Source organism: Amphibalanus amphitrite, unplaced genomic scaffold, assembly GCF_019059575.1.
Source record: "Amphibalanus amphitrite isolate SeventyFive unplaced genomic scaffold, NRLGWU_Aamphi_draft 000384F_arrow, whole genome shotgun sequence".
NCBI lineage: Eukaryota > Metazoa > Arthropoda > Thecostraca > Balanomorpha > Balanidae > Amphibalanus > Amphibalanus amphitrite.
Genome location: NW_024881878.1, coordinates 111,318 through 123,957, shown reverse-complemented (window position 1 = coordinate 123,957; position 12,640 = coordinate 111,318). Strand labels below are relative to the sequence as shown.

Genomic DNA, 12,640 nt, shown 5'->3' with positions numbered 1-12,640 from the left:
GAATCCAAACTATCAAAATACTATAAATATTTGTTTGTCTGTCACAGAGGTCTCAAGCAATATAAGGTTGACATATGTTGAATCAAAAATCTACTACCACAACTCACATCTCCTGCCTTAGTTTATCATTGTTGTTTTAACTTGCTTTCAAGAGAAACAGAAGCCAGTATCTGATATCACTTCAGATGATTGTTTCAAGATCTGAGTTCAAATGGAAATAAAAGCAAGATCAAGATGAAACAGGGATTATTGCTGTTAAAGTAGTTTGGCCATGATACAACAAGCACATAAATCATTAGCCAAATCAAATACTGGTTGGTTTGTCAAGATGTTTGTTGTCTGTCGTCTGTCGAGCTGCTATGAACACTGAACGCTCTCACTCTTACTTTAAAGAGAGTAGTTTAAGTTGAATGGTAGTGAGCTGTAATTAGACAAAGCAGCTATTCAGTGCTCACATCAAGCCAGGCTAGGAAATGGCATCAACTGTGGTGGAGGAAGCAGGTTCGGCAGCCCTATGTTGTAAACTTCTGTTATGTCTTGTGTTTGATCAACTGATGTTTTCTGCTCTGTTTTGTGCAGTGATAGTAGCAGGTAACTGCATGCTTGTCAAATTATGTGAATAAACGAATTCATAACATTGCATTTTTCTCTCCATGCAAGGAACAAGTAAGATGTTGTAGAAAATGTAATAGAGGGCTGCATTGCTGATTTTGCACTTTATCAGAGCTTTATTTAGAATTGCTTTCCTGAAAGCTACACACAGGCCACAGTGCTGAAATTCACAATGTCATAGCTTTTGGCAGAAAAAAGAAAAGACTTACCTAGGTAAAATTGGCTGAAAGTATGGCAGAGCAGGTCTTGATGCGTATGCCCATCCGTGTGCTTGCCGAAGCCGAACTGACTGCAACACATTTAACTCTGACCCACCATGGTGGCTGGCATATCCTGAACTTTCACCACTCTAAACAAGACAACTTTCAGCCCTCAGCATTGTATTAAAACACTGTACAAAACACTCAAAATTTGTTTCAGTGCCATCCACGGACAACATCAGTCGCCATTCACCAGGCCAGTAAAAACAGAATAGATAATAGCTTCAAACCCATGTAGTCAGAGTTACTAGGTCTGCACCTCAAAACAAAATCCAGGTGACATTCACCACGCCAGTAAAAAACAGGTACTTAGGTAACGTAACAGCTTCAAATCTGGTAACATGTTGGTCAGACTTTACACTACCATATTTACATGGAATAATATGATACCAAACAATAGTGCAACCATTCTGGACAACAAAAGTGTATGATAAAATTAATTTAGAATACTCTGGCAGCATGATTTACGAGCACAGGCAGGTGTTACCTACCAGCCTTCTCAAGTTCTCAATGCTCGTAAAACCAACATTGTAGTTTTGATTTTACCTTACATGATAACACACTTGGCTGCAATGGCACATTTAATTTAATACTGTGAAAAGACCAGTTATAACCACTTCACAAGCACAATTGCACCTCCTGCCGACATCCTTTTCCAAAGACAGTCAGCAGCGTCTTTCGTCAAAACTGGAAGATAAATCCCCTTTCAACTGTTAACATCAAAAATATTTCTTCATGGTATGACTGTGATCTCCATATGGAAACCTTGCAGGAAAAGAATGAATGTCAATTGTCAGCTCTTCAAATTTCTTTGGACTTTAACTTGCAGTACCATATCCAGTTTGCTTTGATATTTTGTTTTTTATTCCATGTTGAAGTTGAACACCAAGCTCCAGATATAGCAGGCAGCTTGATCATCTTCGGCCTTGGTATAATATCAGTCCAAGTTCCAGTGGTGGGTATCTTCTAATATTCAAATTAAAATGAAAAGCAATAGGCTTTCTCAGCGCCGACGACGGATTTCACGTTGATAAAAAAGGGAGCTCAAGGTCAGCAAAACTCGGGTTCAAGGAATGGCGGGCGTTGAAATGACTGCTGACGTCATCAAAAAACCGCTAATGGTTAAGAGATAGGGACTAAGCTGGTCCCACCCTGCAAGTAAAGGGAAGAAATTTCTTGAACGCCATAAAGCTGCGGGGGTTGCGACCAGGATAAATGGTGGTTTCTGAGCCTGGCCGCAAACTTGGCTATCTCAACTCAAAACTAATGTTAAGGTGGGATGGTCCCTTTAAATACCGGTACCTTGCTTGTTTTACATGATTTTTTTAGTCACGCGAAACACGACACACCATTGCGTAAGTACGACATCCCACGACTAGCTCTATCAATCATATCCTATAATCTGACCGCGTCATTTTTCAATCAGCTCCCCAGATGTTTGTTCGGTATCACGTTGCATGTTTTCGATTCTGCCGAGCTCATTACGAGACCCCACAGGAGCAGCTGTGGTCAGCCCCATCGGAATGTGCACAAAGTCTTCAAAGTCCCGCCAGCAGCGGGGTGTGACGGTCCGGCGGAAGGGGACGGGGCGGACCTGCGGACCGACGGCGGACCGACGCGGACCGCGGCACTGACCACATGTCCGCGGAGGCACCGTCCCCTCCCACGTTGTGATATATGCGCTCCGTCCGATTGGAATACCGGGACAGCAATGGAGCGATGAGCGCTGGATATCGGGTTCAGGGGGTCCGTGCAGCGTCTGGATTCCAGCAGGGGCTTCTATCTCACCCACACAGAGAAATGGGAACGGAAACGACGCTGAACTCCAGTGGTGGAGTATGATCTCGGATATCCGGAAGATGACGCCGTAGTTAATTAATCATTGACAGACACAAAAAACTGAGGATGGGTAAAGGCCGTGTGCTGTAAGAATGGCTTAACATAATTTTATATGTAAATGAAATGAAACGTCTGCCTTCGTGAAATCGTCAGCATTATTTCCTTTTATAGGAACAACTAAAGAATCCAAGATGTATATTTTTTATTCATATAATTTCCGAGCTCTGCTTTCTATGAACTTAATATGTAAACCCACTCAATATCGCAATCGTCGTCAGACGTCCCCACGGCTCGCGACATTCCCTTCCCGTGTTTATTCTGTGCTGGACCGCCGGCTGTACCCTGGTGAACACCGTGTCATCCACTATCAGCGCCGGCCGGCCATTCGTCTCTGCCCGCCGGCACCGTATCATTGTATCGTCAGCTGCTCATCAGGAGGTCATTACTCGGCCGGCCGGCGCCCCTCCGAACGGCCATTCGCGTGACGACGCGACCCCTCTCTCCCCTCGCTCCGACCCTCTCACCTCCCCGAGTAGCCAGATGATCTCATTATCCGTTAGTTCCGCTCCGAGATAAACCAATATTATAGAAAACATGTGGGCGCGAAGGCGCTGACGCGCTCGGCTGGGCTGGCGCGTGTACTGCGGGACAGTCTAGATGCAGGCGTTTCGCTGTGTATTGCGGCACAGTATGCCTATAGTCGGGCGTTTAAATCACATGGGGCGATCAAATAGGAAAGGAATCACATTCGTAGGAGTCATTCTGGTCAGAGGTAGTGATTCTAGGGGTCTTTAGGGTTCCGGGCCAATTCGGACCCACTGAATTCCAAAACTTGCGGAAACTGACACGGTTTGAGATCCGCCCATTGTCATGGTCTCTCTGTATCTGGTGTGAGCCCTCGGTGACTAGCGGGTGATCTCAAGGAAAAAGGCCCTCACATGAAGATTGGTCTGAGGTCTTTCCAAGTTTCAGAGATAGTGGTCCTCCTGATAGGTAGGTACCTATGCGAGGCCCCAGCAAACTGAACCCGCACATGTTTGTTTTTCTAGAGTTACGACCAGGGGGGTGACACCTAATGGAACGCCATTGGTCACGGTTTTGCTTGCTGAAGAAGCTCCGATGACGTACTTGGCGGCGCCCGATGGCGGCCAATCAGAGCGCAGGAATTTGCTAACAAAAACCAGACTCTGCTGCTTGTGAACATTAAGCAGAGACAGTATTGGCGCTTTGGGCTCATTTATTTTCAGGTGACACAAACAAGTCGTAACCGTCGTTACCATGGTTACCGTGGCCCATGCCATGGCCACTCAATCAGCGATGCCATTCCTTGGGATTTGTCCCAAGATCTTGGGATTTGAACATTAACATTGGGATCTTGTGATTTGCGCTGCATATCTTGGGATCTGGCAGAAGCTGATTTCACTTTGTCTTCTCATGCTGTCGAATGCTTTTTTCCTTGGTCGATAATAAATTTAGGATGGATTTGCCTCACGGACGGTTAATAGCATTCAAACATATTGAACTAACGGACGAAGCTTGCGATGTTTCTTGCAGGCATTATCTTCCCGAGATCGCAGGATTATTTTTGTACCATTACTTGTTATGGGTATAGTAGCAGCTTTCAGTCGCTGTTCGCAACTGGCGCTCATTTGTTTAATTTCCAACTACCGATCAACGGGGATGGGTGGTTTGGCGGCATGATGTTGGATGGCTATGAAAAGCTTTTACAAATATTATGCCTAAAAAATATTTCAGAATGCGGCTCCCGCATAAAGCGTTTCATTTTACGGTTTTGCTCTATGGAGGCTTATCCGTTGACCGCGAACCAAAATAAGGACAATTTGTCTTTGACCTCGGAAAAGTGTCTGGTCACCTGACCTCTGGGCTCTGCTGGACCAAAAATAATCAAAGCGTAACCTTGCGACCTTCACAACACTGCTGACGTCTTGTAACTATATAGTCCAGGGGACGAGTTAGGTCCTCGTTTAGACCCCCTCGTCATCGTCGGCTTGAAAATTCATGGGCCCCAGGGGGCACTGGCTTACGCGCAGATTCAGAGCAAAGGCTTTTCGATTTCGGGATTCACATAAGCTTTTAAGAGCTTGTTTTGGAGCCCATATTTCAAAACTCAGTGGTGGAAAACACTAAAAATCAGCCTGACCTCACCTGACCCTAGCTTCTCCAAATGTGTCACGAGACAAATTTCGAAATAAATCCAAAATGCCACAGACTTCGTTTCCAAGAAGTTCTAACAGATTCGAACTTTGTGTTTTGGGTCATTGACCCACCATTGACGGTCGACGAATGACCTGACCATAGTAGCAGATACCACCGGCTTCATGTTGTCTAGGCCAGCATCTTCATTTTTCGTGAAGCTCTTATACTCGGTCAGGAACCGATCAGCTGTAGGAGTCCGATCGACCCCCTCCCCCTCCCCTCCCCCCGGCCTATAGGTACATTAGCTGCTGTAAAGACGCCAATAAGGACAAGGGTGGACCCGAAGAAGAGAAAGTTGAATACTAAACACACTAACATGTCCAAAATAAGCTATGGATTTACTTGGGGTACTCCTAAGGATATGCGATGGGTAGTCTTGGGATTCGAGACGAGAATCTTGGGAAATTCTGGTCGAGATCTTGGGATGGAGCAAAAATGTGGATGGCATCACTGCCACTCATATAGGGCTGATACAGCCAGTTGATTTTAGAGGTTTATTTGTGAGTTGATATCATTTTAAGTGGTTACTTGGTTGTGAAGTGGTTGAACTTTGGACTAATTCATAAATTAAATCTACTAATATGTAAACAAAGAGGTTGCATTGCCCAATATCAATATCAACATTTTGAAGAATCTTGGCAATGCCCAATCACACTGTCGGACTCTGTTCTGGAAGCCGGCAGAAGCCGGAGGCATCGATGTGAAGGTGAGTAACCTTAATATTTAATATGGGAAAGTTGCTTTTTTATGTCTTAGTAAATGTAAGCGTTTGCGGTGCTTTTTTATTAATATAAATGCTGAGCGAGCAGTAGAGTCTGGAATAGGTATATTACATTTATGATACTTGTCAATTTATAATATTTAAAAAGTTATTTTCAATTTATAGAAATTATAATACTTGAAATTAGAAATACAAATCATTAATCATTTATAAGAATTATCAAAAACGTTACGGGATTTTCCTGGTCCTCGTATTTTTCCTTTGGAATTATATACTTTTTGTATTTCTTTAGAATCATGTTTTGCGAATCGTAATTGGTTTGCATTCTATGGTGATTGTTTATTCTTCATTGCCATGCCATTGCTCTAGCTTGTCTACAATAGTTCAGTTAATTTAAAAAGAAACGGACATTGCAAACCATGGCAACATACTTTGAACTTGCGCAGCTCGTTGCCAAGTTCCTATGCCCAAGGTATCGCTCAGCGTCAATTATCTTAACCCGCGCGGGGCTGGGGTCTCCAGCCGAACGCGCGGGGCTGGGGGGGGGGGGGTAAATTTTACCCCGTCTGTTATCTCCCGAACTAATGGTCCGATTTGGAAAATTCAAACGCCAATCGAAAGCTCTCATCACGAACTACTAAAAACATGTACTTAATTTAAAGTTTGAGGTCAAGGTCAAGGTCAGGTCAAGGGTACAAATTGCAAGTTTCTACAGTATCGGCCTTGCACCGTACCTAGTTGCCGAAGAATGGAGTCATGGACTGAGACTGATCGCCCAAAACGTGTTCTTAGGCTACCAAGACAATATTCGTTGCATACAATATCATTCAGAGGTCAAGGTCAAGGTCAGGTCAGGTCAGGTCAGGTCACCAAAAAACAAAATATAGAAAAGGGCATGTGGGACACATGTTTTATGGGTCATTTTACTCATAGAATTCAATAGGCACACTCAATAAGTGATATGGACCACCTCTGGATGAATTTCAGGTCGAGGTCAGGTCAAGGTCAGGTCAAGTGAGGTCAAATTTTGAAGTTGGTTGTTAAGGCCTAAAAAGGTGTCTATCTGATGCATTTTTTCACGGCGAATCGAATGGTGCTATTTTTGTTTCCGTACGAGGTCTAGAACTTCCAAAAAAGTCATTTTTCAAAAATTTTGTGTGTCGTGACGTCATAAAATTTTGAATAACTCCCACATTTTTGAACCGATTCTTCTAAAATTTGGTATGTAGGTGCACATAGACCACTTCTCTGACATATATTCCGTTTTTTTTGATAGACTCAAAATTTTGGATTTTATAATGATTTTCTCAAAAAAGTCAGTTTTTTTGAAAAAATTTAGGCCAAAATCCAAAATTTTCAAAAAACCGAGATAGCCATTTGATAGACAAAGTAAAATTACGTATAACCTTTTTGTTACGTCTTGATTCCTTTAAAAATGAAGATGTTAGCGGCGTTTGAACTTTTGCCGTTTTTGAGGCGAAAATGGCGAACATGACGTCACTAAAACGTCAATTTCTCAAAAATTTTCCGACGGATTTCGCTCAAATTTTCAGGGAACGTGTCAAATTGATGTAAGAAAAGGTACTGAAAGTTTGGCGGCGCTGCGCGCCGCCGTTTTTGAGATATCGCAAAAATTCGCGAGGGGGGGTAAAATTTACCCCCCAGCCCCGCGCGGGTTAAATTTGCTAACGCAGCTGGTGTAACTTTTCCAGATCGACGAGCCCTTCGCGGCTGGACCGATCACAGATGAGCTGGCGGAGCTGGAGGAGGATCTCCAGCGCGTGGCTGGTGCAGAGGTCCGCGGTGCCGCCCACTCAGAGCCCAGCAGCCTGGAAGCCGACATGTCCTACCATACGATGGCTTTCGCTGCGGGCTTCGTGGCTCAAAAATGCCGCCATTTTGACCGCAGACTCTGTGTTAGGATGGACGATGCATCTGCAGAGGCCCTATACTTCGTTCCATATCAAGCTCGTGGTCGGAGTGTCTTCGGCAGCTACTCCTAAGCTCAATAATTTGCGTATTTGAATGTTACTAGCTGTATGTACAGAAATCAGGCACTGCTTTCAGCGAGGCACTTCGGCCGAAGGCTTGACATGGAAAAGAGCATTAGCATCTGTCCCGGACCCAAGAGGATGGCTTCAAGTGGTGAGCCGCGGCCAGCTGTATGTGTCGTCCGTCTGGTGGATGTCCGTCGTGCAGAGCTTTGAGATAAACTTCTCCCAGATCACGGTGTTCTCCGCTGACCGGGAGCCGGGAATCGTCCGGCGGAACCATGTTTGAATTAGAGGTGGCAAAATGTGGACCCGGGGACCCGGTCCAAAGAACCAGTCTGGACCCATATGGGTCCAGACCGGTTCCTGGAAATTTTCTGACGGGTCCAACCGGGTCCTACCATAAACTATACATCTTGCACATTACACATTATTGCAAAAATGAAGTGAATGAAGTGAATGTTTCTTTGCACACAGTAGCTCATGAGTATTCCCAGTGGGAAATAGGCTGTTTTACATGATGCAACTAATGATACCTACCTACAAGTAGTTTGTATTAATTTTGGGGAACGGGTCCAACTGGTTCCGATTGCAACTAAGACCGGGTCCGACTGGTTCCAGAAATGTCCAGCCGGGTCTGGTTCGAGTCTGGTTCCCAAATTTTTCATCTTTTGCCACCTCTAGTTTGAATAAAGTCACAAGTGATAACTAGCAGTCTTGTCCGCTGTTAGCATTGTCCGTCCGATAAGATGCTCGTTCTTTGTGCACGCGGTGAAGGTCCAGCCCCGCTTCAGCGTGTGTGGCTGTTACAGCGGCTTAGGAGGGAGCACGGGAAAGCGAGTGTGTGCCGCCATAGCGGCGCTGTAGGATGTGTCGACGAGATGGCCACAGGTGACGACGACGGTTGTTAATATACCACTTTTAACATGCGAGTTTAAACTGAAATAGCAGTTTTACAGCTTGGATGCGTACACAGCCGACGAGCTCTTAATCTTCCATCTGCCGGCGCCTGTCGATGTTGACAGGAGTAGGTAATCGATGTTGACAGAACCGTATTTAGTATGTATATGCGTGAATAAGAGCCGTCGTGGCATATCAGAAGGTAATGATATTACCTTGTGATGCATTTAAATGCATCTCATTTTAAGACAAACTTTACCATTACGAGGTTTGAAATAGTCGGTTTTAGTACGTCGCCGGCCGGGGCCGCCGAGTGGCTCGCCGCCAGTGACGTCACCCGCCGGCCGGCGGAATTCAAGGTCAAACGCGTGTTGTCGCTACCTGTAGTTTCTATTGCCTTGGTTACGACCCTTCTATGTGTAATGTCGAGTCTCAATAAAATATAGCTGACTGTTTATTGATCAATGGCTTAAAAATCACACTATTTACCTTACCTAACTATTATCATTATGATAGTGTTGTTATCATGTGAGCGACCGCAGCAACACCTACCGATGGTTCCGACAACCAACCCTCGCTACCACCGCGCGCCACTCTAGCCGACCTGCGGCACCGGCGGCACCGGCGGCGCATATGCGCCATGATTTGGCGCGGCGATCACGACAAACACGACACTCGATCTCCTGTTTGGCCGCCATTCGTGATTCGTCACAGGGCGCGGGGCGGAAGACGGGGGGGGGGGGCTGTTTGCACTGGGTGCTCGGGTCGCAGGGAGAGCTGAAGAAGGCGTGGGTAGCACCGCCAGTATAACACCCTGTTCCAACCGCGTAGTCACCCTGGATGAAGGATCACTGCTGTGCGAGGGATTTAGCCGGTGATGAGCCGTATGCTCGGCGATGATGGAACATTCCGAGTATTCCATGAGACGGGATGATGAAATGGTGTGGTAATGTGGATAAAAATCGACAACTGCCTCCATTTGTCGATTTGTTCTCCCTCTCTTGGTCCACTTTCCTGCGTGGATTGCGCTCGGGTGGGCAGCGCACGCATCCGATTTTCTGCTCACGATCCATCACCGCCGATTACCGGAAAGCTGACGGCGGAGCACAATTAATTGTGTTCATTGAATAAGCATCAATCTTCCGCTGTGGCGTTGCCTGATGATGGGAGAAGTCAGCTGCAGGAGCGAGGCTTGTCATTACTGGCGGGGGCGGCGGCAGGGCGGGAGCGGCCGCCAGACCATCCTCTGATAATGCACAGCAGGCATGCAGCCGACCGCGGCGGGTCGGTCGAACCCAGAGCAGTTCAGCTGCCTGAGCATCCGATTTTTCTTTCATCGAGCACAGACTTCTATATATATTTAGAGAAATCTATGCATCGAGCTGATGTGACCACTTGAGGCAGGGCTTGATCACGAGACGAGATATGAAGTCTTGTAGCCTGCGCTTTTATAATGTCATGTGTTTTACACACATGAAAGTGGATAACTATAGTTCGTTTTTTTTTTTCAAAAGGACGCTGGCTCAAAGTTTTTTTTTTTTTTTTTTTTTTGAGTCGGTAGTTTTCATTGTGCTATTTAACAGAAAGTACAAGCTCACATGCATAAACACATTAACCACATGTACCCATACGAACCGCCGGTGCCGCTCAGAGCCTGTGCTCCCTGGCGCGGCGGTTACAGCGCCCCGCCGGCTCCCTCTGCGCTGACCACTTGGTTATATAGGTCTTTGTGGAGGTAGAAGAATATGTAGCCGTTTCTCTGGTGTCCCTCGCCCATAATGTCGGCCTCGTCGACACAGCTGACTCGGCTATCGTTATAGTGGTACCAACGGTCCCTGCCGACGCTGTAGACGTCCGACACGTAGTGTCCGGAGTGCGTGGCGCCGCCGTAGTGGCTGACGATGCCCACCAGCCGGTAGGTAAAGTCGCCGGCCAGGTCCACTGAGCAGAGAGACTGGCCGTCTTCCACGCAGAAATCCGAGAGATGTGCCTGCTCCGAGGTGTCGGCCGGCGCTCCCTTCCCCAGCGACCTCACGATGGCTTCCTGGAGCTCGCCATCTTCGTCCTCGCGGGTCCGCGCCGGTTTGGACTCGGAGTCAGCGTCCAGCACCACCAGCTCATCCTGCGCTGGCGGCGGCGGCGGCAGCGGCTCGGCACCGGTCGCCGGTGAAGAGGGACGCGCCGGCGCTGCGGTTCCGGCCGACACCGGCGATCCGGCGGCGGCGGACTCCGGCGGGCCGGCGCTGGCGGTCGGCACTGATGACGGTCCACAGGCGGCGGGCGGCGGCGACGGACCCGACCTGGGCGCCTCAGACTCCTCGAAGTCGGAGAGGGTGCACAGGGAAGGCTTCCTGCACTTCCACTCGGGAGGCCGGGTGACGTCATCCGCGACATATTCGTTCAGTGAAAGGAACTTGGGAATGCCGACATTGGCGCGGATTTTCTTCGATTCCCCCCCAAGGAAGACGTACCGGTTGAGCTGTAGTATCAGCGTCCTGGGCAGCTGGCTGATTTTGGTGGTGACGCGGCACTCATCATGCTGGCAGTGCTGACAGAGCCGCTCGCGCCGGTCAGGCCGCATGCACATTCGCAGTGCGTCCTGCAGCGTGGGCGTCTCCGTGCCCTGGCGGCGCGGCACTCTGACAAACCAGCATATGTTTTCTTGCCGCTTCAGCGCCGTTTCATGACACTTGGTGCACATGTAGCTCTCGACGACCTGGTACTGAAAGTTGTCTCGCACCGGGTTGTCGGTCGGTCGCCGCGCGTCGATCTCTCCCTTCATAGTGTCTAGCAGGCGCAGCAAGAACTCATTGGCGTCCTGCATCTCGGTACCTCTGAACGCCGGGTCGATGTCGGCGAACACGTCGCGCAGATCGTTGAGATGGCTAGAGACTGATTTGCTGAGTGCCTTCTGGCGCAGCACCATCAGTTTGGCGACGGCACGCAGCGTGCGGCACTGGCCGCTCTCGTCCAGGCCCGAGATCAGGGAAATCATCTCACTGAGGAACGGTCGCAGGCCCAGCAGCGACTGCAGGGTGGCGTTCTGATAGCAGGAGTTCCCGTAGTTGGGTAGGCCGATATACAAAGGGTCCTTGCCATCATTGTCGGAGTCGAGCGGCCGGATGGCCGGGACTAGCTGCAGGCCGCGGCTGGCCGCCTGCGCCTTGCCACAGTGCAGCTGCGGGTTCTTGTCGCCCTCGCCGGACTTGCGCAGCGACGGCGGCGGCCGCATCTGTGGGCTGGCGGCGGACAGCGAGCCGCCGGCTTCGGCCGAGTCACCGTAGAACCGGCGCGGGCCGACGCCAGCCACCTGCAGCAGCTTCGTGTTCTCCCTGTCAGCGCGGTCCGGGCAGCTGGGCGCCCGCTCCTTCGAGCGCGACAGTCGCGAACCCTTGGCCTCGGACGGGTGCATGGTCCCCAATGTAGATCCACCTTGGCTCGACTTTGAGAGGGAATGACTTGAGTCGACGTCAGATGCCTGCCTTCCAGCGTTTTCATCGCTATCTGGTTCTTGGCTGCATGGTGACGACTCAGCAGTGCAGGAAGGCTGCGCATGGACTCGTCGAAGCGTTGACGTGTCGTCAGCTGCTGCCAGTCGCACAGCAGCCGCGTTGCCACGTGCCACTGCCACCGATATGCGCTGCATTAAGTGTTCCATGTCTCGCCGATCGCCGGTTGTCTGAACGATCCGCTGACCGAGTTCTCTTAAGAAGTGAAGACTATCAGTGCCAAAAGCACCAGATGTCTCGACGGCGACTGTTTGGAACAGGTACCGCCGACTTAAGTCAGCGTAGCGTCGACGTTTGCGTCCTTCGGCAGCAGTGGCTGCGGCACTCGCGCGCGATGCGCATGCGGATACTGAGGAGGCACTGAAAGTGTCGACGCACGTTGCATCCCAAATGAGGCATTTCCCCTCTGAGTAAGGGAAGGTTGTGATGCCATCGGGACGGCGTCCGTCGCCGCGATCCAAGCCGGCAGGTTCTAGGACTGCTGGAAGGCCGGCGGCAGCGAGGCCACGTTTGATAATGTTATTGAGCTCTGCGTGGCGGGGTAGTCGACCGGCGCTTAACCCTCGCCCGTAAACGGCGATCTGCCACCTT

At 49.0% G+C, this 12,640-nt stretch overlaps 1 protein-coding gene across 1 annotated transcript; it reads right to left on the bottom strand.

Moving 5' to 3' along the window:
• Positions 1–10,215: 10,215 nt before the first annotated feature.
• LOC122390143 (ubiquitin carboxyl-terminal hydrolase 37-like) lies at positions 10,216–11,952 on the bottom strand. The gene is made up of 2 exons (XM_043382822.1): positions 10,836–11,952; positions 10,216–10,667 (listed from the first exon to the last, which is right to left on the bottom strand). Exons 1-2 carry the CDS (start codon positions 11,950–11,952, stop codon positions 10,216–10,218), a joined length of 1,569 nt encoding a protein of 522 aa, XP_043238757.1.
• Positions 11,953–12,640: the final 688 nt, after the last annotated feature.

Excerpts from the sequence above, each read along its gene's own strand:
- LOC122390143 (XM_043382822.1), bottom strand. The coding sequence starts at position 11,952 with ATGCACCCGTCCGAGGCCAAGGGTTCGCGACTGTCGCGCTCGAAGGAG. Across the intron at positions 10,668-10,835 it reads GTCTGAGGCGCCCAGGTCGG|CGCAGGATGAGCTGGTGGTG; the intron begins GTCCGTCGCCGC and ends CGCCGCCGCCAG.